Source organism: Lissotriton helveticus, chromosome 5_1 (assembly GCF_964261635.1).
Source record: "Lissotriton helveticus chromosome 5_1, aLisHel1.1, whole genome shotgun sequence".
In the NCBI taxonomy this organism is placed as follows: domain Eukaryota; kingdom Metazoa; phylum Chordata; class Amphibia; order Caudata; family Salamandridae; genus Lissotriton; species Lissotriton helveticus.
Window position 1 is genome coordinate 1,401,503,690 of NC_136065.1, and position 25,448 is coordinate 1,401,529,137.

Consider the following 25,448-nt stretch of genomic DNA (forward strand, 5'->3'; position numbering starts at 1 on the left):
TCATTCACTTGTTGTCTCGCGTTGCTTAGTGTCAGGCAGAAAGAACAGGACGCCTAGGGGCGAGGCGGTCGGGTCCCAGGGCGAGGCAGCTTTCCGATCAAGAAGGCGGTGTTTTCGGTCCTCGGAAAGGCCCACGAAACAGGTTCGGGCAGCTCTTGTGAATGCTTCTCTCTTCGCCACACCTTTCAGCAGAGATTGTAGGGTTGAAAGGTGGAGTGTCTATCCCGCACACCTACAAGACTTGGGCGGCGATTCACCAGAAGGCCAGGGGTATTGGAAGGGGCAGCATGACTTTTTGACCCCCACATGACCACCTAGGATTATTGAAGAGCACACATATAAGTGATAACCATATTCATGTTCATGGTACGGGAGAGTGTACGATTAGTGCGTACATCTATTGCTAGGAGAGCCGAAGAACAAGCCTGGCTGGCAGCTGCTACACTGATAATACCAGTGCTTAATTACCAGTGCAAATATAACTGCAGTTTAAAAAACAAGAGACCCCCTCCCCCGCCTGGCGCGCGCTTCAGTGCGTCTCGCGCGCCTTCCCCTCCAGAATTGCTTCTCTCGCGCGGCCTTGACGCTCATGGTGCACGTATCGCCCCCGTGATGCCCCTCCCCTGGGTAGGAAATGCCAGTGTGACCAGCAGTCTCCACGGAATCCGATGCGGTGACTGGGGCTTAGTTGGAGGGGGCGGCGGGGGGGGTCTCTGTGCGCTTGTGTGTGTGCGGCGGCGTGGGGGAGGGGGTGGGTGGTGTGTGTCTCTGTATGTGTGCATGCGTGTATGTGTGCATGCGTGTATGTGCGCTCGTGTGTGTGTGTCTCTGTGCGCGCGTCTGTGCGCATGCGTAAGCAGGGGGAGGTGTGGCTTTGTGTGTTGAAGCTTCCCAGGAGACAGGAGATGTGCACACACGCGCGCGTGGCCCGCTCCGATCCGATTATGCGCGTTGCCATCTCTTGTCTCCTGAGAAGCTGAGTCGGTGACTATAGGTCTCTGGCGAGACAGCACTTTCGCGCGGTAATCGCCACGAGACCTAAAAAGTCTTGTCCTGCAGCCAGTGTACCTCCAGAACCCCGGGGAGGACTGACTGCCTTCAAAAAGACCAAATCTCCTGTGAACAGCAACTCCGTTCAAAAGAAACACTAAAGAAAGACTCTGAGCCTGCTGAGGACAAAGAAACCCGATGCCTGGAACCATCACTGCACCCGTCGCCTACAGTCAGAGTTCAAGTGGCCCACCGGTCCCAGAGAGGTCCTCACCGCTCCAGAGTCCGAGTCCACCTTGGGTTGACCACTCCAGGATTCCCCGACGTCGCCTGCAGCCTCTGATGGAGACCCTTACCCCGAGTGGCCCGATAAGGTGAATTCCGACCTCAAAAGATACCCCTGCATCCAGTCACCCTGCACCCTGGAGAAAGGAACCAGAGGTACACTTGCGTCCCCGAGCCATCCAACTTATCTGCCCAGCTGTTGGTTCTTCCCGGAAGTGTTCCTGGACCGATCCAGCAGCTAAAAACCAAAACTGAAAATCCTCATTGAAAACAACAGGGCACCCGATGCCAAAACCGCACCCTGCACCCAGCCGCCCCAGTGCCGCTGCTGGTGTACTTTGTGTGCTGAACCGGATCTCCCTTTGCCCTGAGCCTAACAGGAGCTTGGCTCCCACAACCTTGTGGCCTACTCGCCAGCAGCCACCATCCGGAGGCCACCTATTCCTCATTGGATATCTTTGGACCCAAGCACCCTGCACCCGGCCACCCTAGTGCCGCTGAGGGTGCAACGAGAGTGCATCCTTTACCCTGGGGGAACCCTTGTTCCAACCCCAGAAGCTCAACCTCAAAGATCGATTACTTACCTGGTAACCGTTAACTTAATTTCTCTTCATAGCAACCTATGGACTGTTTTTCTCTGAAAAATATTTTACGTGTGGCGTTGATTTGTATGGAAACCTGAAAAATAACAATTGTGCAAAACTGATTTTACTTACCTTTTCTCTAGGAAATGTCAGTGAGTGTAATATCTAGGCATATCAGACTGAGTAGAAAAAGGAATCTCAAAAGTAACTTAAAAGTAACTTACCTGTAATTTCCTTTGCAAAGTCGATACAAAGTAGATGTACAGCATTTCACCGTATTGCATTACCAGTAATTCAAACTGTGACCATTTCAAAGTACATTTACAATTGCATTTCTAACTGTATATTTACTGCAAAGTATTTATCAATTTACCTATCCCGGCTTGCTTGGTTCTAGAAAATAAAATAACAAAAATAATATTTTTATACAAAACCAAATGGTCTGAAGTTCAGTCTTTGAGTGTGTGAAATCATTTGCTGATTGAGTGGGTACAACAAATGCTTAACACTATCCTCTGATACTGCCTTTCTGCTCGCCCACACTACCACAAATAGAGAGTGAGGTGCTATCTAACTTTACCTCTGCCTACCTTTGTGGATCCACTGGACTCTGTGCACACTATACCTCACTTTGGTATAGTATATACAGAGCCAGCTTCCTACAGTAACAATGCAAAAAAGGGCACCTTCCTATACTCTACAAGCTAGGAATGAACATTTTCCACCCCAGCCTTCCCTCTGAGGTTGACATCATGGTTCTGAATTCCTCCAATAGGGAAACAGACCTGGTGATGCGGTCAGTACTGGATGAAATCAGGATCACAGCTGAAAGCAAAAAGCTGTGCGCTCTGGTCTTCCTTGACCTGTCGGCGGTCTTCGACACGGTCAACCACTGCCAACTCCTGGAAAGAGTCCAGGACATTGGCATTGGGGGGACAATACTTCAGTGGATCACCTCCTTCCTGACAGATCGCACCCCAAAAATTCAGATGGGTGATTGTGTGTCCAATAGGGGGTCTATAACCTGTGGAGTCCTGCAAGGGTCTGCATTGTTCCCACTTTTGTTCAACGTATATCTCAGACCACTATTGAGGGACCTTGCCCAGATGGACTGCCAAGTGTTTACGCTGACGACACACAAATTATCCTACAAATTGACAACACCCCACAAGCTCACGCTCGGGTGCAAGACCTACTGAGATATGTGGTAAACTGGGTGACGGCCAATTCACTTAAGGTAAACCCCGAAAAAACGTAGGTATTGGCCATTACTACAGACAGTAACCCATGGTCCATCCAATTTTGGCCACAGGAGCTGGGAGACACCATCTCCAGCCCCGGTGGTAAAGTCTGGGTATCAAAATAGATGGCAAACTCTCACTGTCCAACCAAGTATCTACCTTGATCAAGGCGGCCACCACCATCCTCTTTCTCCACCATGCGGATGGTGGTGGCCGCCTTGATCATGTCACAACTAGATTACAGTAACTTGCCTTATAGTGTATTACCGGACAAGTTGCTTTGCAAACTTCAGGTGGTGATGAATGATGCTGCTAGGCTGATCTTTAAGCTTCCTAGACTCCCTATGCCCCCCCCCCCCGCTGCAAAAACTGCACTGGCTCCCTATCAAACAGAGGGCACAATTCAAGGGTCTGCATCGCCTACAGGGCTCTGAATGGAAGGCACCAAGATGCATCAATGAACACTTGGGGAAATATGTCCCCCCGGCTGCACCTTAAGGTATTACACGGATGGCCTACTAACCTGTCCACAGTTTAACTACACAACTAAAGGTGGGCGAGCCTTTTCTGTCCTCATCCCGCAACTTAGGAATAGGCTGCCAGGCCGCCTCCGGTCCGAAAAAAACACTTTCCATTCAGGAAGAAACTGAAGACTCTGCTCTTCACAGAAGCCTGGGCATAACACAGACCACTCAGAGGCTAACATTCACTCTTGGGACTATAGCTAATCTTCTCGCAGCGCTTAGAGACCTGTCGGTGTTAAGCGTTCTACAAATCACAATTAACATAACATAACACTTAGGCCTTTCACAAGACATTATATGGATATCTTGAAAGCGTCTAGAAGGCTTTCTACCAGGAAGATATACACTTTCAAATGGAAGTGCTTCTATTTATGGGGTACCTAGAATGGTCATCATCCCAACCGAGGTCAAGAAAATGTGTTGGCTGGGTTGGTGCCAATTCAATGGCTAGTCTTCTGTTCTTGCAACTCTTTAGTGTCAGTCTTCTTTCAAGTAGGCAGGATCTGACTTTCTGGTGCCAGGGGGTCGGCTAAATACTTAATTTAGAGGTGTTAGAGAAGCGTAGGGTAGTAGCCATTGGGATACTTAGCACTGGGGTCACTACGCCCCCTTTATGACCACTTCCTGTGGAAAGTCAGCACAGCCCTGTCCTATCACAAAGATGGCAAACTCTGAAATGTGTTGTCCACATAGGATAGCCCACCTTAGGGGTGTAATTCGCCTGAAGGCGAATACACCTCTTTCTCTACTAATTTTCCTGCCTGTCCAGGCACCAAAAAGGCCCTGGTTAGGGGTATGGCATCCCTCACAGGGAAGCCAGATTTGCATACCAAAGACTGCTGGTTCTTTGAAGATCCTGGCCATGGAATGCTGATTTACCAGTCATCCTGCTGTAGGGGGTGTAAATCACCCTCTCCCAGAGAAGGCTTTGTTTCTGGTTGGGCATTCACCCCCTGGGGGGTTTAGAAACCTGTCTGTGGTGGCAGGCTGGTCCGAACCAGTCAGTCAGCACGCTAGTAGTCAGTAGGTCCCCTCAGCAGGCTTGTTTTCATAAATCCATCACTGGAATCAGTGTGGGTTTATTAATACAAGATGTTTGATATCAAATACCTTTGCTTTCAGTGAAGCCTTCATGTAGCTGGTAAACTTGTTTTCCAACAGTGTCCAGCACATGTATTTAAAATGGCTTCCTTGGTCACTTTTACTGACAGTAATTGGATTGGCCAGCACAGGGGCATATCTGCTCATGAAGATATGTCCACACATGTAGCATAGGGCACCCTGCCTTAGGGCTGTAAGGCCTGCTGTAGGGGTGACCTCTATTCTGCATGCAGTGTCTTTAGGCATAATGTCCCAGTATTTGTAAAGTGTGAAATAATCACCCCTAAGGATCTCAAGGCTCTGGGGGCTGTTGGGGAGATAAAGTGAGCAATTGCCAGAGTTACATGATGCTGAGCTGGTCTGACTCTGGCGTTGGGGATCGAACTGTGAGCCCTGCACTCCGGAGTCAGACACCCTGGCTGCTGCGCCACACCTCTCCCATATATGTGCCATGTTGTGTTTTCACTTTCGTCTGCACGAAGACATTCAACCGGTTATGGCAGTCTGCATGAGTTATGTGAGGGTCCCTTAAGGTGGTACAATACATTCTGCAACCCTTGGGGACCCTGGGGTACCATTTAGTAGGGGACCTACAGGGCTGCTAAAGATATTGCTAATTGGGGTATCGATTGTACAGATTTTTGGTATAGAGATCTGGTATTGGGACCTAGTTAGCAGGAACCCAGTGCTTTTCTTGTCAAAATTCGATCGAAGACCAGGTAATAAGTGGGGAGTGACCATGTCAAAAAAGAGCACTGTCCAGGTATTTGACAATCGACGAAGATCCTACAATGCAGAAGAAAAGGGTTACTTTACCGTAGTCCTGGTTCTACATCGTAGGAATCTTCATTTAACTCATCATAAATTACCCACCCTTCTCCTTGGCTGTTGGTGTATACTGATTTATAGTTATCCATATGTGTTCGAGGCATGTGGGCTGCTAAATTCATATCTTAGCATTAGATCGCCGCCTAGTGTTGGGTCCGGATGATCGCACATTGTTGTCCTGGAAGAGTCTTCGAAGTATCCTGAGATAGGTGGCTCCTCCCCTGGACTACAGTGCGCATGGGCATCGGCTCCATCCCCAGATTGTTTTTTTCCGCCATTGGGTTCGGATGCGGTCTCGACGTCTCTCTGTCGGAACCGAGAAAAACTAACTTTTTACGGCCAAAAGGCCTTGTATTCTTTGCGTCGGTATTGTTTGCGCACGGTCTCGAGTTCTTCCGTCTCTTGGAGTCGGAATCAACGGAGTGCTTGCACTCTTCGGACATCGAGGCCTTCTCATCGCGACACGACGCAACTTTCCAGCATGAAGCGGAGTCCGTTTAAGTACTGTCCGCTCTGTGGGTCCAAATACCCACATATCGACGTGCACCCGGTCTGTAACAAATGCCTTTCACCAGACCATAACGAAGACAACTGCAGGGCCTGCGCAAAATTCAGGTCAAAGAAGACACTCAAGCTTCGGCGCGCGGTGCGCCTTGAGGCCAGACAAGCGGCCCCGGCTCCAGAAAACATCTTCGGCGACCGAGAAGAGGAGGACCAGAGCCATCATCTTCAAATCTCCCCGCCCGAGACGGAGGTCGAGGCAGATCCGGAAGACGACGACGGAGTCGTGGATCAAGGCCTTGAATACGTCGACGAGGTAGGGGACGTCGAAGAGATTTATGGGGCCGCGGAAGATAGCTCAGGGGACGAGCTATGCCCCGAAGGTTACGAAGATCAAGATCGGGTCACGGGATCGCCTGTCGGCCTTACCCAAGACCCCGTACCGCAAGCCTCGGCCCCGCCTTCAGGCCCGGCCACGGACATACTTGCTGCGCAGCCCGTATCGAAACCGAAACTGAAACCTTCGGTATCGACTACACCTAAAATGGCCGACCCGAAACTTATCGATTCGAACGACCCTAAGATGGCGGCCGTACCACCAAAAACAACGACACCCGCTGCTTCATCGACTCCGTCGACCTCCGGTCCACAAAAGTCGAAGAAATCTGTCGATTCCACAGGGTCGAAATCGGCGCCAGAGGAGGGATCCTCTAAAAAGGGTGGTCGGCACGGGTCAACCGCTGCGACGCCGTCAAAGCCCGCTAAAGCCAGCGACACGGCTCCGGTTCCGACTGGGACTCCGTTAGTCGGACGCGTGGTGGTGATGGAGCCGACAAAATCACACGGATCGAAGGCTGGCACATCTGCGCATCGGTCCAAGGACTCTGGGTCGGCGGCTGTGGCATCGTCGTCCAAGACTCAGAAGGGCCAACAGGACGTCGGATCCGAGGGCAAGGTCAAGACCTCCTCGTCGGCGCCAAGGGCCGCTGTAAGTGACGCGTCCCTCGTCGGCGCTTCACTACAGAGAATCAGGGAGAAGGCCTCTGCTACGCCGGCTCCGATGCCATCGCCACAGAAGCCGATGGACATTCCGGTGAAGCCTGCGGGTAAACTTCTCTTCCTTCTGCCGCCAAAAGAGACGCCGAAGGCCTTTTCAACAAAATCGACGCCAAAGAAGTCGGATTCTTCGACGGCAGGGGCACTTTCAAGTCGGGTACTCGACTCTGAAGAGGATTCGGAGCGTTTTATCGACGCAGACACGGGCAAATTGACCCTTTATAAGAGGAGGATCACTTCACAGCCAGTGGACTCCTATGTTATCCCCCTGAAGAAGAAAAGGCTTCCTGAAGACGCTTCAGGCCTCATGGAACCTATCCAGCCTCCTCCAAGAAGGAGCCCAACTCCTTCCCCAGAACACTCTGAGGGTGAAGGATATGTTGAAGATGACCAATACACTTTCCCCATCAATGAACCAGATGCACAGCCGGATTCATATGATGACATTGGTGACCAAGGCACCCAAGATGTGGGGCAAGACCCACAGCCTTTCACTGCACGTGCATCCCCAACAGAAGATTCTGCAGGTTTTCATGCACTCATTGAACGGGCAGCTGCTAATCATGATGTGGACATGCATGCTGACCCAGTAGAAGAAGACTTTCTATTTGACACTTTTTCAGTCTCTGAACGGACAGTAAAGACACTGCCTATGCTCAAAGGGGTCCTCAAACATGCTGCGGACATCTTTAAGGAACCTACCAGGGCGAGAGTGGTCAATCCACGTATCGAAAAGAAATACAGACCAGCACCTGCAGACCCTGCATACATTCGGGGACAGTTGCCGCTTGACTCACTGGTGGTCGCAAATGCCCGCAAAAGGGCCAACTCCCAAACAACGGGTGAAGCTCCTCCCCCGGATAAGGAGTCCAAAGTGCTAGAGGCAGGAGGCAAAAGAGTAGCTGCACAGGCTGCCAATTTTTGGCGTATTGCAAATACACAAGCACTCTTGGCACGTTATGATAGGGCGCATTACGACACCCTAGAGCGGGTTTTAGAACACCTGCCTTCGCAGTTTCAAGAGGGCACCAAACTGCTTATAGAAGAGGGAAAACTGATCTCCAACGCAGCCATAAAGTGTGCACTTGATGCCGCAGACACAGCAGCTAGGGCCATTAACACTAGCGTCATGCTGAGACGACAGGCGTGGCTCCGCATATCGGGGTTTAAACCTGACATTCAGACAACCATTCTTAATCAGCCAGTCAATCCTGATAGACTGTTTGGTCCAGATGTGGACACCACACTAGAAAAAATTAAGAAAGACACCGAAACTGCTAAGTCTATGGGGGCCCTACAATCACAACAGTTTCGTGGCAACAATTTTCGTCGCTCAGGTGCACGTGGAGTCACCAGAGGACAGATGGGTCAACAGTCACAATTCTCCAGAGGTGGAGCACAATCCTCGTACCCCAAGCAAAACAAAGGGGGTTACCGAGGAAACAGTACCAGAGGACGTGGAAAAGGAAACAACAACTCCCGCTCCTCTGCCCCAAACAAACAGTGACTCTCTGTCACTGCCCCCCGACCACCTAACACCTGTCGGGGGGAGACTACAGCAGTTCCTGCCCGTCTGGAGAAACATCACCACAGACAGGTGGGTGCGACAACTTGTCCAGTACGGTTATTGTCTAGAGTTAAAGTCCACTCCACCCAACATTCCACCAAGGCAACGGCCTATGTCCGCAGAGCATTTGCACTTATTGCAGCAGGAAGTAGTGGTGATGCTGCAAAAAGGCGCTATCGAGCTCGTGCCGGTGGAGGAGGAGGGCACAGGGGTATATTCCCTGTACTTCCTTATTCCAAAGAAGGACGGATCTCTCAGACCCATTCTAGATCTGCGTCCCCTCAACCTGTATATACTATCAGAACATTTCCATATGCTTACACTGCAACAGATTCTTCCCTTGCTAAAACAAGGGGACTTCTTAGCAACCTTAGACCTCAAGGATGCTTATTTCCACATCCCACTACACCCGTCCCACAGAAAATACCTCAGATTCACTATCCAAGGCAAACATTATCAGTTCAAGGTCCTACCCTTCGGAGTGACCACAGCCCCAAGAGTGTTTACCAAGTGTCTGGCGACAGTGGCGGCGCACCTCAGGAGGCAGAACATCCATGTCTACCCCTACCTAGACGACTGGCTCGTTCAAGCCAAGTCGGAACAACAGTGCGCCGCGGACATGTCGACTACCATTCACCTCCTTCACGATCTGGGCTTCTCGTTGAACTACCCAAAGTCGCATCTTCAGCCGGCGCATGTCCGGCAGTTTCTAGGTGCGACAATCAATACCCTGACGGCCATGGCCCAGCCAAACCAAGTCAGGATAGACAGCATGCAGTCGCTAATCCAAAAGTTCAGACCACAACACTCGCTTCCAGCGAGAGTGTTCATGCAGTTGATTGGCATGATGGCCTCCTGCATCTTCATAGTCCCTCACGCACGTCTACATATGCGTCCGCTCCAGGAGTGCTTAGCAAATCAGTGGACACAGGCTCAGGGACAATTGACAGACCTAGTGTTGGTTACCAGTCGGGCATACGACTCTCTGCATTGGTGGACTCCACACAACCTTTGCAAGGGCCGACTGTTCCAGGAGCCAGTGCCACAGATTATCCTGACAACGGACGCATCTCTCCAGGGATGGGGAGCTCATCTGCTCACTTACACGGTGCAGGGACTACGGACGACGCAGCAACAGAAGATGCACATCAACTATCTGGAACTGATGGCAATCTTCATGGCACTCAAGTCCTTCATTGTACATCTGTGCAACAAGGTAGTGTTAGTCCGGACGGACAACATGACCGCGATGTACTACATTCAAAAGCAGGGGGGCACCCACTCGCCACAGCTGTCTCATCTAGCTCAGGGCATGTGGAAGTGGGCCATTCAGAGGAACATTTTCCTCATGGCAGAACACCTCCCGGGCAAGGACAATCAGATGGCGGATCTGCTCAGCAGATACAGCCATCAAATGCACGAGTGGGAGTTACACCCATCTGTACTCCGCCCGTACTTCCAGCAGTGGGGTCATCCGGAGATAGACCTGTTTGCCACAAACGAAAACGCAAAATGCCAACACTTTGCCGCCAGGTTCCCACACCCACAGTCGCAAGGGAATGCGATATGGATGAACTGGTCAGGCAGATTTGCGTACGCTTTTCCGCCAGCCCCTCTGATACCGCTGGTGGCAAAAAAGCTAAGGCAGCACTCGATGACTCTCATCCTGGTTGCTCCAACGTGGGCGCGCCAAGCATGGTACACCACGTTCCTCGAACTCTCGGTGGTGCCGCATCAAAGGCTGCGCCTCACGCCCAGACTTTTGACGCAGAACCATGGAGACATTCAGCATCCAGATCCGCAACAGCTCAACCTGGCGATCTGGCTCCTGAAGTCCTAGAGTTTGGATACCTCCACCTACCTCCAGAATGCATGGACATCATCAAGGAGGCAAGAAAACCGACTACCAGAGCATGCTATGCTGCAAAATGGAAGCGTTTTGTCATTTACTGTACAGCCAATGACATCAACCCGCTAGATGCATCTATCCCTAACATTATTTGCTATCTGCTACATCTTTACAAGTGCAATCTAGCGTTCACTTCTATTCGGATACATCTATCCGCCATCGCAGCTTATCTTCAGAATAGGCAGCATCTCTCTGTCTTCAGGGTGCCTGCCATTAAAGCTTTCCTTGAAGGTCTGAAACGAGTCATTCCCCCAAGAACACCGCCAGCTCCGGTGTGGAACCTCAATGTGGTCCTCACCAGACTGATGGGACCACCCTTTGAGCCACTGCACTCATGTGAACTCCAGTTCCTAACGTGGAAAGTAGCTTTCCTCATTGCTATTACGTCACTGAGGCGCGTTAGTGAGCTGCAAGCGCTCACAATCCAAGAGCCATTCTTTCAGATTCATCCAAATAGGGTAGTGCTACGTACTAACCCCAAATTCCTTCCGAAGGTGGTGTCACAGTTTCATCTCAACCAAACTATTGACTTACCGGCATTCTTCCAAAACCCACAAACGGTAGCGGAAAGAATGCTCCATACGTTAGACGTACGGAGGGCGTTGATGTACTACATAGACAGAACACAACCCTTTAGGAAAACAAAACAACTTTTTGTTGCCTTCTCACCACAGCACAAAGGCAACCCTATTTCCAAAGCAGGAATAGCCAGGTGGATTGTTAAGTGCATCCAAATCTGTTATCAAAAGGCCAAGCGCACTTTAACGATACCCCCAAGGGCGCACTCCACACGCAAATTGGGGGCATCCATGGCTTTCCTGGGGAACATTCCTTTAGAAGACATTTGCAGAGCAGCCACGTGGGTTACCCCACATACCTTTACAAAACACTACTGTGTTGATGTGCATTCCAAGCAGCAAGCTGCTGTAGGACAGGCTGTTCTCAAGACACTTTTTCAGGTTTCTGCAGCTGGCACAGGCAACCGCCGCTAATGGAGGGACTGCTATGTATTCTATGCTAAGATATGAATTTAGCAGCCCACATGCCTCGAACTGAATATGCTACTTACCAGTATGCATCTGTTCTTGGCATGTAGGGCTGCTAACATTCATATCGCCCACCCTCCTCCCCGGTGCCTGTCGCAGCTGCAGATATACTATTGTATTCAATCATTAGCATGGACATCCTTTACACTTTTCACTCCATCTTCTGCCACAATGGCGAAAAACAATCTGGGGATGGAGCCGATGCCCATGCGCACTGTAGTCCAGGGGAGGAGCCACCTATCTCAGGATACTTCGAAGACTCTTCCAGGACAACAATGTGCGATCATCCGGACCCAACACTAGGCGGCGATCTAATGCTAAGATATGAATGTTAGCAGCCCTACATGCCAAGAACAGATGCATACTGGTAAGTAGCATATTCATTACATACCTTCTCTGTTTACTGTTCCCTGATAAAAGAACTGAGTGAGAGAGGCAACTGCCAGGACAAGACATACTGGATAGGGGTGCCTCCCAGGTGCTTAAAGGGATAGGCTCCTTTTTCAGTATGTTAAATGTAACCCGACAAACTACATATTTAGACATCTGTGCTTCTCCTTATAGCACCTTTGTGCTATGTTTTCTATGCTACAGTAAAGTTTTTTATTTTTGAAACTGGTTTTTTCTAACTGAACATTCATGAAAAACGGCAGAAGTTTACAAACTTAAAAACAGATATACTTCAAAGAATAAAGACATTCCTTGATGCTGTAAATAAGAATTCACTTTTAAATGGTGCTCCGGAGTCTGCGCAAACGGCTGGGAATTATTCGCGCATTTGACTTAATGAAGGTTCCTATGATGCAGTACCAGCACTTACAGGTATGTAACATATTCATAGGCCTGAAACAATAATCAGGGCAGCAGAGCCTAACAATACCTGCCTGGGACTTAGTCCATCTTTAAATTAGATTCTTAGCAGTTGTATGAACATTCATCAGCTTTTGGTAAATTGATTTTAAATAAATGTCAACACTCTTGATCAATTTTACAATCTTAGAAAATGTGAAATGTAATTTATGAAATGTATTTATTTAATCCCCACTTGATTTACGCAATCTTGAAGATATTCAAACCCCCGCCCCTTAATTGTAATGTACAGTGCTCCGTTGCTTCCAGGCTAGGTTCACGCTGTATAAATAGCCATGCATACCTGCATACATACCAGCTGCAATAAATTGTAAAACATTAAAACATAACTTATGGAAGCACCATTTTAATTGAAATTCTTCTACAGAAAAGCAAAAGACCAGTGAGGAGCTATCTGAAGAATCCCTGGAAGCCAACCCAGAAAACCCTGAAGCAGCCACAGATGTTGGCATTGAAATTGCCAAACCAGAACGTATGTACTTTTCTTCTTATGTATGGTGGAATTGGGGATTTAAAAAAAAATATATTGACATCAGCAAAGGTCATGTATAGGTTATTTGCGCATGATGCAGTTTCTTGTACTTAGGAAATAGGCTTTTTCAAAAAATTGCAGCATAATCATATTCAAAATATCAGTGTCATTCTACTCAACGCTGTGTAAGTGGAATAAATGGTGGCGCTTATGAAACACGCTCACATGCACATATCGCACTGCTCTACTAGTGCCTATGTGCAATAATTAACAAACATGGAGGAGCAACATAGGTTCAGCTTACTAAAGACTAAATTCTGTCTTGCCCCATGGAAACCGTGGGGGGGGGGGGGGGGCTGCGTCAGTTGTAGTAAAACACTATAGGGAACAAACCTATACTATGCCGGTTGAGACACGTCATCAAACCATTCTGCCCGCCTTCCCACCTGAGGAAAAGCCACACAGAAACCTGAGGATCGCTCTGAGCGGGTCTCAGTGGCCTGTTAACTGGTTTGGGAAGGACTAGGCACTTCCTGTATGCCGTGATCACATGTTAGCGTCAGGGGGAGTGGCCACAGATTCTTTCCGTGTGGTTATTGACGAAGAGTTTTAGTTACAAATATAAATAATGTAAATAGTCCATGTCAGGATTTCAATGATTTTGGAAATCATACTTCCAATGTGTGTGGAGGATGGCAGTTTCCCGATAAAAGTATTTGGCATGTAAGTCAGAATGTTAAAGTTGTAGAAAACATGGCGAGATCGGTACATTGTAAGGAATGTTGTGATACCCTTAGTAATATGAGGGACGTGTCAGTCTCTAATTCAACGTCTAGAGTGGTTTTGTTCATAAATAAACTTTCTAGAAACCCCTGAATTAAGTAAGCAAGTTAAACTCAAATGTGTGGTGTGGTCAATTTTTTTTGCATTTGAACAAATTTATTAGCATGAAATACAGAGTTGTACAAAACAGTAAATGGATGTATAACTTTTTGGGAGAACAAGTAACCAACTTTGTGGAGAGGTTTAGTGCCCCATGAACAAGTGATTTCCTTTAGTTTCAATGAATTCCACGGGATGTTATTGTTTAAACCCTGCTTATGAGTAGACAGTCTGTAAACCCAGCGCTGTTCTTTCTCCAGCAAACGCTGTTGGATATGTTCCCTGGTTCTGACTAGTTATATAACTGTCCACCTCATGTCGGTGGTGTGGTTAGCCTGGAGGAAGTGTTCCGTGAGTTTAGTCGTGATTTTCTTGCACCTGATAGTGCTGCAATGCTCACAAATCCTCTGTTTGATTTTCCTTCCGGTCATGCCTACATATCGTAGGTTGCATGGGCATGTTATAAGATATACAATATTCATGCGATTTCAATTTGTGTGTGCCCTTTGGGTCCAGATTTTCCGGATTCCAGGTTGAGTGTCTTAGTTGCCGTTGTTAAATGGCACACACTGCAATTCCTGCAAGGGTAATGGCCTGTGATGTTAGGTAGGCCCCCTGGGTTTGGTACAGTAGCTGTGTTCTCTTGTTCCCCTTTTCTCGTGCAGGTAGCCACAAGGGAATCTTTTAAACTCCTCAATTTTTTTTTAATAAAATAGTTTTTTTCCCAGCATAGATTGTCCGGCTTGATGATTCTCCAGTGTTTATTAATGGATTCTGTCACCTGGTTTTAGACAGTACTGTATGTAGTGACACATGTTAAAGGTATGTCTTTTGTCGTTGCCGGTCTGTCCTCTAGGAGGGCTTCTCTGAGTTGATTTATTGCACGTTTCTGACAAGTGTTAAGTATTTTATCCGGATATCACCTGTTAATTAACTTCTACGAAAGGTCTTCTGCTTGGATTCGGTAATCAGAGGTCTTGCTACAGTTAAGTCTCAGCCGAGGTACTGACCATACGGGAGATTTTCCCTCAAGGCCCCAGGGTGTAAGCTCTCAACCCTTGTACTTAGCGATATGTTTTTGGTGAGTCTTTGTTTCCAACCTGCCCTTCTCCTTTGTAATTGTAATGTCGCCATGGTGTTGGTGTCCATTGAGTGTCTGAACCTTAAATTGTTATCACAAGTGTTTATCCATGTGAAAAAGTCAGTTAGACTTTCCATGGGTCCTGACCAAATGACAAGGACGTCATCAATATATCATTTACAGAAAATGATGTGTGAGGAAAAAGTATTGGTCCCGCCTAAAATGTATTTTTTCTCAAAATCGAAGACTTGGAGATCTGCCACACTTGGAGCAAAAGTGCTGCCCATGGTTGGTTTGGAGATACAGGTCTCCTTCGAATTCGAAAAAAAATCTTTTTAATGCCAAAGAGGCACATTCAAGAATGAAATGTCTTAGTGTTCTATATGTCCAGTCTGTCTCCGAGGGCTTTCATCCGTACTTCCAAGGTATCATCCTGTGGAAGACTGGTATAGAGTCTTTCAGTATCGAAGCTAACCAGAATTATTGTCTCTTCCACAGTAAGGTCCCTAAGGAGATTCAGTAGACTCTTGGTATCCTTTAGGTAAGTCTCACTGTACCATACGCCAAGATTTTAAGAAACAAATCACAAAATCGTTCGAGGAGTGATCCTATCCCAAATACGATTGGTCTGCCAGGGGGTAGGATTTTGTGTTTGTGCATTTTGGGCAGTGTGTAGAAATATGGAATTTTTTTTATCACCGGTCGTGATATGTATCCACTGGCCTCAGCAGAGTCCACCAGAGATTGTATTTCTTTTTTCAATTCCTGTGTAGGATTAGTGGTCAAAGACGTGTAGTTCCTTCTGTCAGTTATTAAACGGCAACATTCTGTTTGGTGGGCTATCTTGTCCTGCACCACCACTCCTCCCCCTTTGTCTGCCTGTTTTATGACCATCGTGTCACAATTTCTCCGTTTTTCCAGAGACAGATTCTCCTCTTTGCTCATATTGAAGAACCGTTTATCCTCAAATCTGTCAACGTTGTTAAAAACAGCTTGTTCAAATGTCATCATGTCCACTGTAACCGAGTTACGGGGGGGAATGTAGACTTTAAACGTAAACCTGTCTCACATTGGTCAGAGATATTTTCACTTTAACTCAGTCTCTCAAAAAAGGTTTTAGCTTCAGCTTCCGAAAGAATTCGGCAAGTTCACAATGGAGACCGAATGTATCTAATCTGGCTGTTGGGATAAAACCCAGCCCTTTATTTAGGACTCGTTCTTCTGTTGGGGTTAAGGACCTAGTGGACAAATTTGTGACTAAACCCTGCTGTTGCTCGTCCCCACCTGTGGGTCCCATGTCTTGCTCCTCATGTTATTTCCCACTGTGTTCTCCTCCCAATGTACATGGTTATGTCCTCTCCTTCTGCCTTTTCCCCTCCTGCCCCTCTCTAAAAAAGGCGACCTGAATGTATTTTGGGGTAGAAAAGGTTGTGTGAAGGGTCGTTGCCAACCAAACATGTGGTACTTTTTGTGTGGGTTGAATGGGCCTGGAAAGCCACCCATCATGGGGGGGCATTAAAATTGGACCAAGTGTTCTGCGGATTTTGAGCTCTGTTTCTCCCCCACTGTCAACATCTCACCCTACCTGTGCTTGATCCACTGCTGACCGAGGAGCCCTCTCCCGAGAAGTCTACATTTATCAGTCTTAGCAGGAGGTGTAATGTCCGGGTCAGAGTAGGGTTATGTCTTAACATATGAAAAAAATTTGATGTCTTTCTGGAATTTTGGGACCTTTTGTTGGGTTAGATTTTCTTTGTAGTCGTTTATTTCTTTAACTCATCAACTTTCCTTTTGTACGTAGTGATGGTTGTTTTAAAATTGTTTACTGTAAGCTGTATCTCCACTAGCATGACCTCAGACAGTCTCACAGCAGTTTTTATTATTCGTACAATCCAGTCGCGGGTGCAATGCCTCGCGATCTGGGTCCAATCTTTCCCAAACACAGGGTCTTCCAGAAAAATGCAGGGTGCGTTAGTGACAATTAGGCCTTTCGGTACAGTATTGTTTCTAAGGTATTCAGTCAATATAGTACTGTGTAGTATCATCCTAATCCTATTCTTCTTCTGTTATGTTAGCTTGTCCCAATCAGTGGTTTGTGCTATTGTCTGTGCAATGCTAGCATCTGCAAAGAGGGCGGGGGGGTACTGCCAGGATGTCATCTACCTCCTCATTTGTAAAAGATACACCTTGTTTCTACCCCATGTTTGTCAATAATATACTCACAGCTGTTCTCTTCCTATACTTCGTTAACAAACCGAGAGAAAGGGTTATTACGATGGGGAACACTCCCAGTCCCTTGAGATAAATCGATAAACAAATGAGGGAGTTTACCCCAAACAATAATAAATAAACCGAGACATGCAAAAAAAAGAGAATTATTCCTTTTTCTAGAGTTTATTTATGAACAAAACCACTCTCTAGACGTTCAATTAGAGATAGACACGTCCCTCGTATTACTAAGGCTATCGCAACATTCCTTACAATGTACCGATCCCGCCATGTATTCTACAACTTAAACATTCTGACTTACATGCCTAATACATTTATCGGGAAACTGCCGTCCTCCACACATTAGCAGTATGATTTCCAAAATCATTTAAATCCGGAGATGGATTATTCACATTTTATTTACCTTTTTAAATAAAACTTTGTCAATAACTACACAAAGAGAATCTGTGGCCACGCCCCTGACGCTAACACATGACCACGTCACGTTCCAGGAAGAGCCTCGTCCTTTCCAAACCGGTTAAAAGGCCACCGGGACCCGCTCGAGGGATCCTCGGGTTTCCGTGTTTGAGTTTCCCTAGGTGGGAAGGCAGGCAGTATGATGACGGGAGTATTGGTTACAACGCGGGTGGGCTCCGCTTTTGTGAACCGACTTCAACAAGGTACGTGTCTCAACCGGCAAAACATGTTTGTTCCCTATAGTGTGTGACTACAATCGACGCCCCTCCACGGTTTCCCTGGGGCAAGACAGAATTTAGTCTTAAGTAGGCTGAACCTTTGTTTCTCCTCCATGTTTAAATATTGCACACAGGCACTAGTACAGCAGTACAATATGTGCATGTGAGTGTGTTTCATAAGCTCCATCATTTATTCTGCCTACACAGTGTTGAGTATAATGACATTCACTTATGAAAATGCAGAATGTGGGTACAATATTTTGAGTAAGGGTAAAATTGCACTCCGTTTCTAAAACTACAATTTAAAGGTGCGAGAAATCACAGCTCACAATATGTTCGACCGGCATGGATTGTATGTACGGTTTAGATGCATACCACTTTGTAGATCTGTCAATTGAGACACGAATGGGCCCTCTGACCTCTGCATCCAGCTGCCCCAATGCCGCTGGTGGTGCAGTACGACCCAGTGGTCGACCACAAGTGTGGCCCGACCCTTGCCCTATGTTGGTCAAACACTCTGAAGACTGATCTCGTATGGCGAGTGCTTTCCTGAAATCACTTACCTGTCTTTCCTCCCATAGGATTGCATTGGTTTTCTCTGTATTACCCCAAGTGTGGATTCTGAGAATATTACAAAGTATCTCTTTTGACAATGAAAAGAATTTCATGCACCTGTAAAGTATTTTGTGTGCATGTAATTCTTGTGTGTTCTCCTGCCTGGAATGAGTATGTACAACAAATGTATACACACTACACTCTGATAAGCCTAAATGCTCAGCCCAGCTGCCACTGAATTGAGTGTAAGGTATTATCTACTTTATCCTGTGCTATACCTTTGGGGGATTCCTGTACTCTGTGCACACTATGACTCTTTTTGGGATAATATATACAGAGCCAGCTTCCTACAGCACCCAAGATGGGCCAGGGTCAAGCCCTCCACTGAATTTTCTTCTCTCCCACTCTCTGCTCTTTGTATTCTATCTCAGTATGTTGCCTTAGGAAACTTGGGGCTTTAAAGCATGGTGTGTTGTAAGACATGGGTAGCTGTTGATAACCACATTACATCATGCATGTGCTGTCAAATCAATTTTTGGTATGCAGTTTCGTCTGAACCTTTGTTCTAATCTAGCCATAAACAGGGTGACAAAACCTTTTTTTGTGTTTTTTTAAATTTATTTTTTACCCTTAATCCAAAGGATTTTTCCATGTTCTACTCAGAGTTGCTCAGGAGACAAGGCACTTGTTGCATTATTCAAGAAGCAGATGAAACATACTTGTCTGGTTCTTGTAGCATTGAAAGTCTAGTTTTTGCCTTATAGCAGAGCTTCCAATGGCATATTGGTGTCCTCTTGCCTCATGAACCCGCCAGCTTTTTTTTTTAATCTAGGTCAGTTATCCACTTCAGTGCGGCATTAATGTTTGCTTTGTCACAATTAAGGCTTTGTGCAGTTCCACAGTCACAAACCAGGGCTTCTGTCACTAATTTATTGCTTAACCCAAAATGTTGCCCAAAACATTTCTACCTAATGTTAAGAGTTTGGGGGTCTGAGTTCAAAGCCCTGGCTTTCTCTAGACTTAATTCTGTGGTACAGGCATGATTCTGTGGCTAACAAAATGGCAGTGTGTTTAACACTTCTCCTGATAGTGATTCTGTTTTTTTGCTCTCATTTGCCCTTCTGATGGATAAAAAGGCCTCTTCCAGCTAAGCTCCTGGTTAAAAGAAATCTGACTTTGAAGTCTTAGGGTAAGTCCTTCAATCCTCCTCCCCTTTAATAGGGCCTTTTTTTTTTTTTTTTTTTTTAGCTTAGACCAAGCCTTCCTTTGCACCAGCCATCTAAAGATCTGTAAAACAGAAGGCCAACTTCAAGAGATAGTAAATATTTGCTCCTGTGTCGCAGATCGAAGAGGTTGGTTGTGCAAGTCTTTTATGACAACTAATTGTCTTTATCAGTCTTTTCTGTCCAAAAGATGATTAGGAAGATTTGTCCCTTTATCTCACATGACCTCCAGAAGACGGCGGTGACTGCCCTAGCACTGTCCAAATTTGATTATGGAAATGCATTTTCTAAATAATCAAAAAAGATTTCTGCAGAATCTACGGATGCTACAAAATGCATTGTCTCACCTTCTTCTGGGCATTCCTAAGCACTAATCTGTATCTCGGGGCTTTGCTAAACACTGGTTCCTAATTGACAAAAGGATTACATTCAAATAATTATGCATTACTTTTAAAGTGCAAAAAGAACAATTGATGGACAGAATGCAGAACAATGTCATACATTCACCCCAGTACAGAGATCTGGGCCTAAATCCATCGTTTTTTTGCTCGCCATTCCAGTTTAGACCCAGCCATATGCAAACCAGTCTTGACCCAGCACCCAATGGGAACAGTCCACCCGAACTGCCAGGCAAGGTCCTCCCTGGACTGGAAACAAGCATCCAAGGACCGGTTTTGGGCTTTCAGCCCTCATCAGCCAGGATAGTTTGATTCCACTGGCATGGAGAGCACATGACGCACGTCTGGGCATACCCATCCCACTCGGGGTGACCAATGCAAAAAGAACAATTGATGGACAGAATGCAGAACAATGTCATACATTCACCCCTGTACAGAGATCTGGGCCTAAATCCATAATTCTTTTGCTCACCTTGCCATTCCAGTTAGGACCCAGCCATATGCAAACCAGTCTTGACCCAGCGCCCAATGGGACCAGTCCAGCCCGAACTGCCAAGCCAGGTCCTCCCTGGACTGGAAACAAGCATCCTAGGACCGGTTTCACTTTCAGCCCTCATCAGCCAGGATAGCTGGACTCCAGTGGCATAATGTTGGTCCAGACTATCTGAGACATCGCTTCATCTGGTATTTCCAATCAAGTAATCTAAGATCGGCTACTACCAAGCTCTTAGAGGTCCCCAGAACCAAAAGAGATCTCTAGACGGGAGAAGCTTCATTGTAGGGACAGCAAAACTGTTAAATTCACTTCCCCTCACTCCAAAAGATAGTCCTAATTTATGGTCTTTTAGGAAATCATTTAAAACCTGACTTTTTAACAATTAACTCTGTACCTTTTTAGTCTAACGTTTCTCTCCTTTTTCACAAACTGCAGCAAGACACCTTAGGGTATTTATGTAGTGCACAAATTAAAAAAAATAAAATGTCTTAACTACTCGTGCTAAAGGCGTTGAGGTTCTGTGCTCTTTATCTGAAAGAGACACGTTAGTGATAGATTCCTTACCTTAGAATATCCCCAGGCGTCAGACTGGACCCGGAAACTTTTGGGTAGCAGTACCCTTGCGCGTCGGTAGGCGTCGTCTGCGTCTCCGCGTCCGTCGTCTGCATCTTTTGCGCCGGAAAAAAGTGGTACCCGTAGTAAATTCTTTACTAACTTTTTCGATCCTTTTTGGTCATTTTTCGAAGTCTCTCGACTCCGACGGTGCCGGTAGGGATGCCCGGGTTCAAACCCTGCGTCGACTGCAACCGACTGATGTCGGTTACCGTCCTCCATCGCTGGTGCCTTCACTGTCTGGGCCCCGACCACAACGACAAGTCCTGCTCCGACTGACGGGCCCTGATGTCCAAAGCTAAACGGGAGCGGTCCCGCAAGCGACTCGAGCTCCGGCAGTCGGCCCCGCGCCGCTCGAGGTCCCGGTCCGTGGGGAGGTCGAGGGACCGGTCGCGGGGTCGTAGTCATCATAGCTCCGGGAGTAGTCACCAGTCTTCGGGCTCGAAGTCCTCAGGTAAGAGGCACAAGAAGTCGAAGAGGCATCATCGCTCTTACGACTCCGCCCGACGCTCATGCGACGCGGCCGGGGGTTCGGGTGACTCTGCCCTGGCCGCTCCGCCGGAGCCGCAGGCGTCGCAGCCTGCTCCACACCCGCCGGTCCCTGGGCAGGACGCAACGCCGGAGGAGATTGAGGCCTTCCTCATGGCCATGAGGTCGCTCACTCCTCCGTCTGGTTCCGCGGCGCCTTCGGGCCCGGCGTTCCCGACTGGGTCCCCACGCGGGCCGGGTGCTTCGGCGCCGTCGGCGACTTTGATTCCGGCGGCACAGGGTCCCTCCGGTTCCGGACCCGGGTCGTCGCCGCTCGACCTTACGACCTCGCGGGCCCCCAGGTTGTCGCCCCCGGTCCTACTCTCGATTCGGGTCCGGCGTCGGAGCAGCGCCGCATTCGACGACGCTTGGAGACTTCTATTTCTACGACCCGGCCCCATCCTTTGCACCTGAATACCAGGCGATGGGTGATGAGGGGGATTGGGAGGGGTCCGAGGACCCTCTGGCACGCGAGTGCCAGTTTTCTCAGGACTGGACAGGTGAGCTTGGGGAGGCCAGTGGTCTGGACACTTCGCCCGACACTGGTTTTGTCTCCCCTCCTACCGTGGCTATGGAGGAGGGGGCTGCCTATAGTGTGGTGCTGACGCGGGCTGCCAAGGCCTTGGGTCTTAAGCTCCTCGTCGCGGCCGTGAGGACTAACCTCCTCACTGAGGTCTTTAAGCCGCAGGCAAGCTCGGCCGAGCCTCTGCTGCCGTTTAATGAGGCCTTGTCAGACGTTCTTCTGGGCACTTGGTCCAAGCCCGCTACAGGTGCGCCTGTAGACCGGAACGTGGCCAGGCGCCGGCTCCAGGCGACCCTTGCTTCCTGTCCACCCACCCCACTCCTGAGAGTTTGGTCATCCAGGCCTCTAACTCCCAGACCGCATTCCCGGAGGCTCCCCCCCGATCGGGAATCCAAGAGGTATGAGCAATACGGAAAGAAGGTATTCTCCTCCCTGAGTTTAGGATTGCGGTTAGTCAACACCGCATGCCTCTTGGGCCGTTACACCCACACTCTGTGGGACACGGTCGCGGATGTGCTGCCACAATGCCCGGAGGAGGTCAGGACTAAACTCACCCAAGCCCGTGCGGAGGGGCGAGATGCAGTGCGGTATTCCATCCGGTGTGGGCTAGATACCACGGACTCACTGGGCAGAGCGATGGCAATGACGGTGGCGATTCATCGCCATGCCTGGTTGAGGTCCACCAACTTTTCGGCTGATGTCCAAAACACCCTTATGGACATGCTGTTTGATGGCCGTCGCCTCTTTGGGGACAAGGCAGACCATGCGCTTGAGCGCTTTAAGGGCTACGGCCAAGACCTTGGGCCTCTCGGCCCCACGCCAACAATCTGCTGCCTTTCGCGGCCAAGGAAGGGGCGCCCCCACACGTCCTGCCAGCCACGGGCCGCTGAGTTCCATCCAGCGCGGTGGCGGGCATGGAAACTGCCGTGGCGGCGGTCGGGGACAACGGCGAGGCCAGTCCACACTTGCCCCTGCAGCATCCGCCTCAAAACCTTTCTAGTCTGTGCTTTTAGGCCCATGTGACGCCAGTGGGGGGGCAGGGTCCGCAATCACCACCACCACTGGCGCACTGTCACATCGGACAAGTGGGTGTTGCAAATCGTCCAAAGGGGCTGCTCCCTCCCCTTCGAGGCGTCCCCTCCAGCCATGCCACCTCAATACCACCGCGTTTCGGGGGATCACTTGAAACTTCTGCAAGAGGAAGTTACGGCCCTCTTGGCCAAGGGGGCCATCGAGCGCGTTCCTGGGCCAGAAGTAGTGTGTGGTTGTTACTCCCACTACTTTCTGGTACCCAAGAAGGGCAAAGGGGGCCTACGCCCTATCTTGGACCTGCGGAACGTCAACGGCTTCCTCCGGAAGGAGAAGTTCAAAATGCTGACACTGGCTCAGGTCCTAGCTGCCCTGGACCCAGGAGACCGGATGGTAGCGTTGGACTTGCAGGACGCCTATTTCCACATCCCCGTCCTGCCGGCCCACCGGCTTTACCAACGGTTCACGGTAGGCCACGAGCACTTTCAGTTTACTGTGCTCCCCTTCGGCCTTACCAGAGCCCCACGGGTGTTCACGGAAGTGATGGCGGTGGTCGCAGCTCATCTGCGCAGGTTAGGGGTTTAAGTCTTCCCCTACCTCGACCACTGGTTGTTGAAGGCGGGCTCGCCCCAAACAGTTGTCGGCCACCACCAGACTACGGCCGACCTCCTGCACCTGCTGGGGTTCTTCATCAATGTGCCGAAGTCACACCTGTGTCCCTCTCAGAAGCTCCTCTTCATCGTAACGGTTCTAGACTCGGCACAGTTTTGGGTTTATCCTTCCGAACAGCGGGTTCGGGATATTCAGGCTCTGATTCAGATCTTTTAGCCTTTATCCCGAGTCTCGGTCAGGTTAACGCTGCGGCTTCTGGGGCTGATGGCCTCCTGCATCCTTCTGGTGCATCACGCCCGGTGGCGGATGCGGGCTCGGCAGTGGGACCTGAAGTTTCAGTGGGCCCAGCATCAGGGCAACTTGTCCGATCATGTCTTGATCTCTGAGGGCACTGCACGACAGTTGCAGTGGTGGCTTACGGACCGCGATTGGGTCAGCGGCAGATCCCTCTCCCTACCCCACCAGAGCACGTAGTTGTGACGGACGCGTCCCTCCAGGGCTGGGGGGGCCACATGGGAGAGGCAGAGATCAGAGGCCTCTGGTCTCCGGCGGAGTACCGGCTCCACATCAACCTTCTGGAGCTGCGGTCGATCCGGCTTGCACTGAAGACATTTCTCCCTTCTGTCCGAGGGAGTGTAGTGCAGGTTTTCACGGACAACACCACCGCCATGTGGTACAGCAACAAACAGGGCAGGGTGGGGTCGTGGACCCTGTGAGAAGTTGGCCTGATATATAGTGCTCACTATTCTAGTGATCACTTTGTATCATACCAAACAACCCTTATTGATGATTGGTTGTAAGTCAACCTTATTAGACCAGCTATCCTAGTAGCGTGGACAAGAGCAGTCTTTAGGCTAAACTCTAGAGGGCGTGTTAAGCCAGCTGTTTTACCATCACATATACCCCTTGAACACCAAGTGAAAGGACACCACACAAGTTGTTATAAAAATATAGGATATTTATTAATAACAAATCTACCCTGAACTCTTTATGAGTCAGGGAGCTAAGCACTATACAAAACTCTTAAGAAAATACTTCAAGTTGCACAATTTACACAAATGCCCGAGGGGCACGAAAAACCATATACACAAAAAGTGGAATGCGAAATACCAGCAGGTAAGTAACAAGACCCAGAGGCTTCAGGATCGCTAGGACTACACTACTGAACCCTAAGGTTAGGAGCAGGAGGCCTAGGGAGATTGGGTGCAGAGTGTGCACTCTCACGCGGGATGCGGGAAGAAGTCTACGGATGCTAGTGTTTCTAAAGTTACTGTTTCCGGACGAATCCGACTAGGTAGACTAAAAACGACAAAGGATCTGGACACTTGGATAGTGAACCTGTGCTGGAGTACCGAAATACTCAAGTTACCTAGCCCAGGGGCCGCGGCTGCATAGGGTTCCAAAGACGTCGGGAATCCTCGTTGGAGTCTATGGAGCCTGAAAGAAGAAGTTGCTGGCAGGCGACCAGTGAAGAAGTTCGGTGTGATCCAAGGCTGGATCAGTGAAGGAGACGACCTGAAAGCAGAGGGGACTTCGTTCTTAATCACTAGCCAGTGATTATGTGGGCACCAGGATGGCACCGGATGAAGTCACCTCGACCAGGTGAGTGGGCGACGCTGGACTCTGCAGTCA

At 48.8% G+C, this 25,448-nt stretch overlaps 1 protein-coding gene across 9 annotated transcripts in view; it reads left to right on the top strand.

Moving 5' to 3' along the window:
• The window catches only part of CSDE1 (cold shock domain containing E1), a 1,051,746-nt gene that overhangs the window by 844,397 nt on the left and 181,901 nt on the right, over positions 1-25,448 (top strand). For all 9 annotated transcript variants that reach the window (XR_013594894.1, XM_078644375.1, XM_078644374.1 and 6 more), the window contains one exon: positions 12,870-12,974. Coding sequence is in view for 8 of the 9 variants with exons in the window: in XM_078644375.1 (XP_078500501.1) it covers positions 12,870-12,974 (105 nt within the window). In the remaining variant the exon portion in view is untranslated. The remainder of the gene's footprint in view (positions 1-12,869; positions 12,975-25,448) is intronic.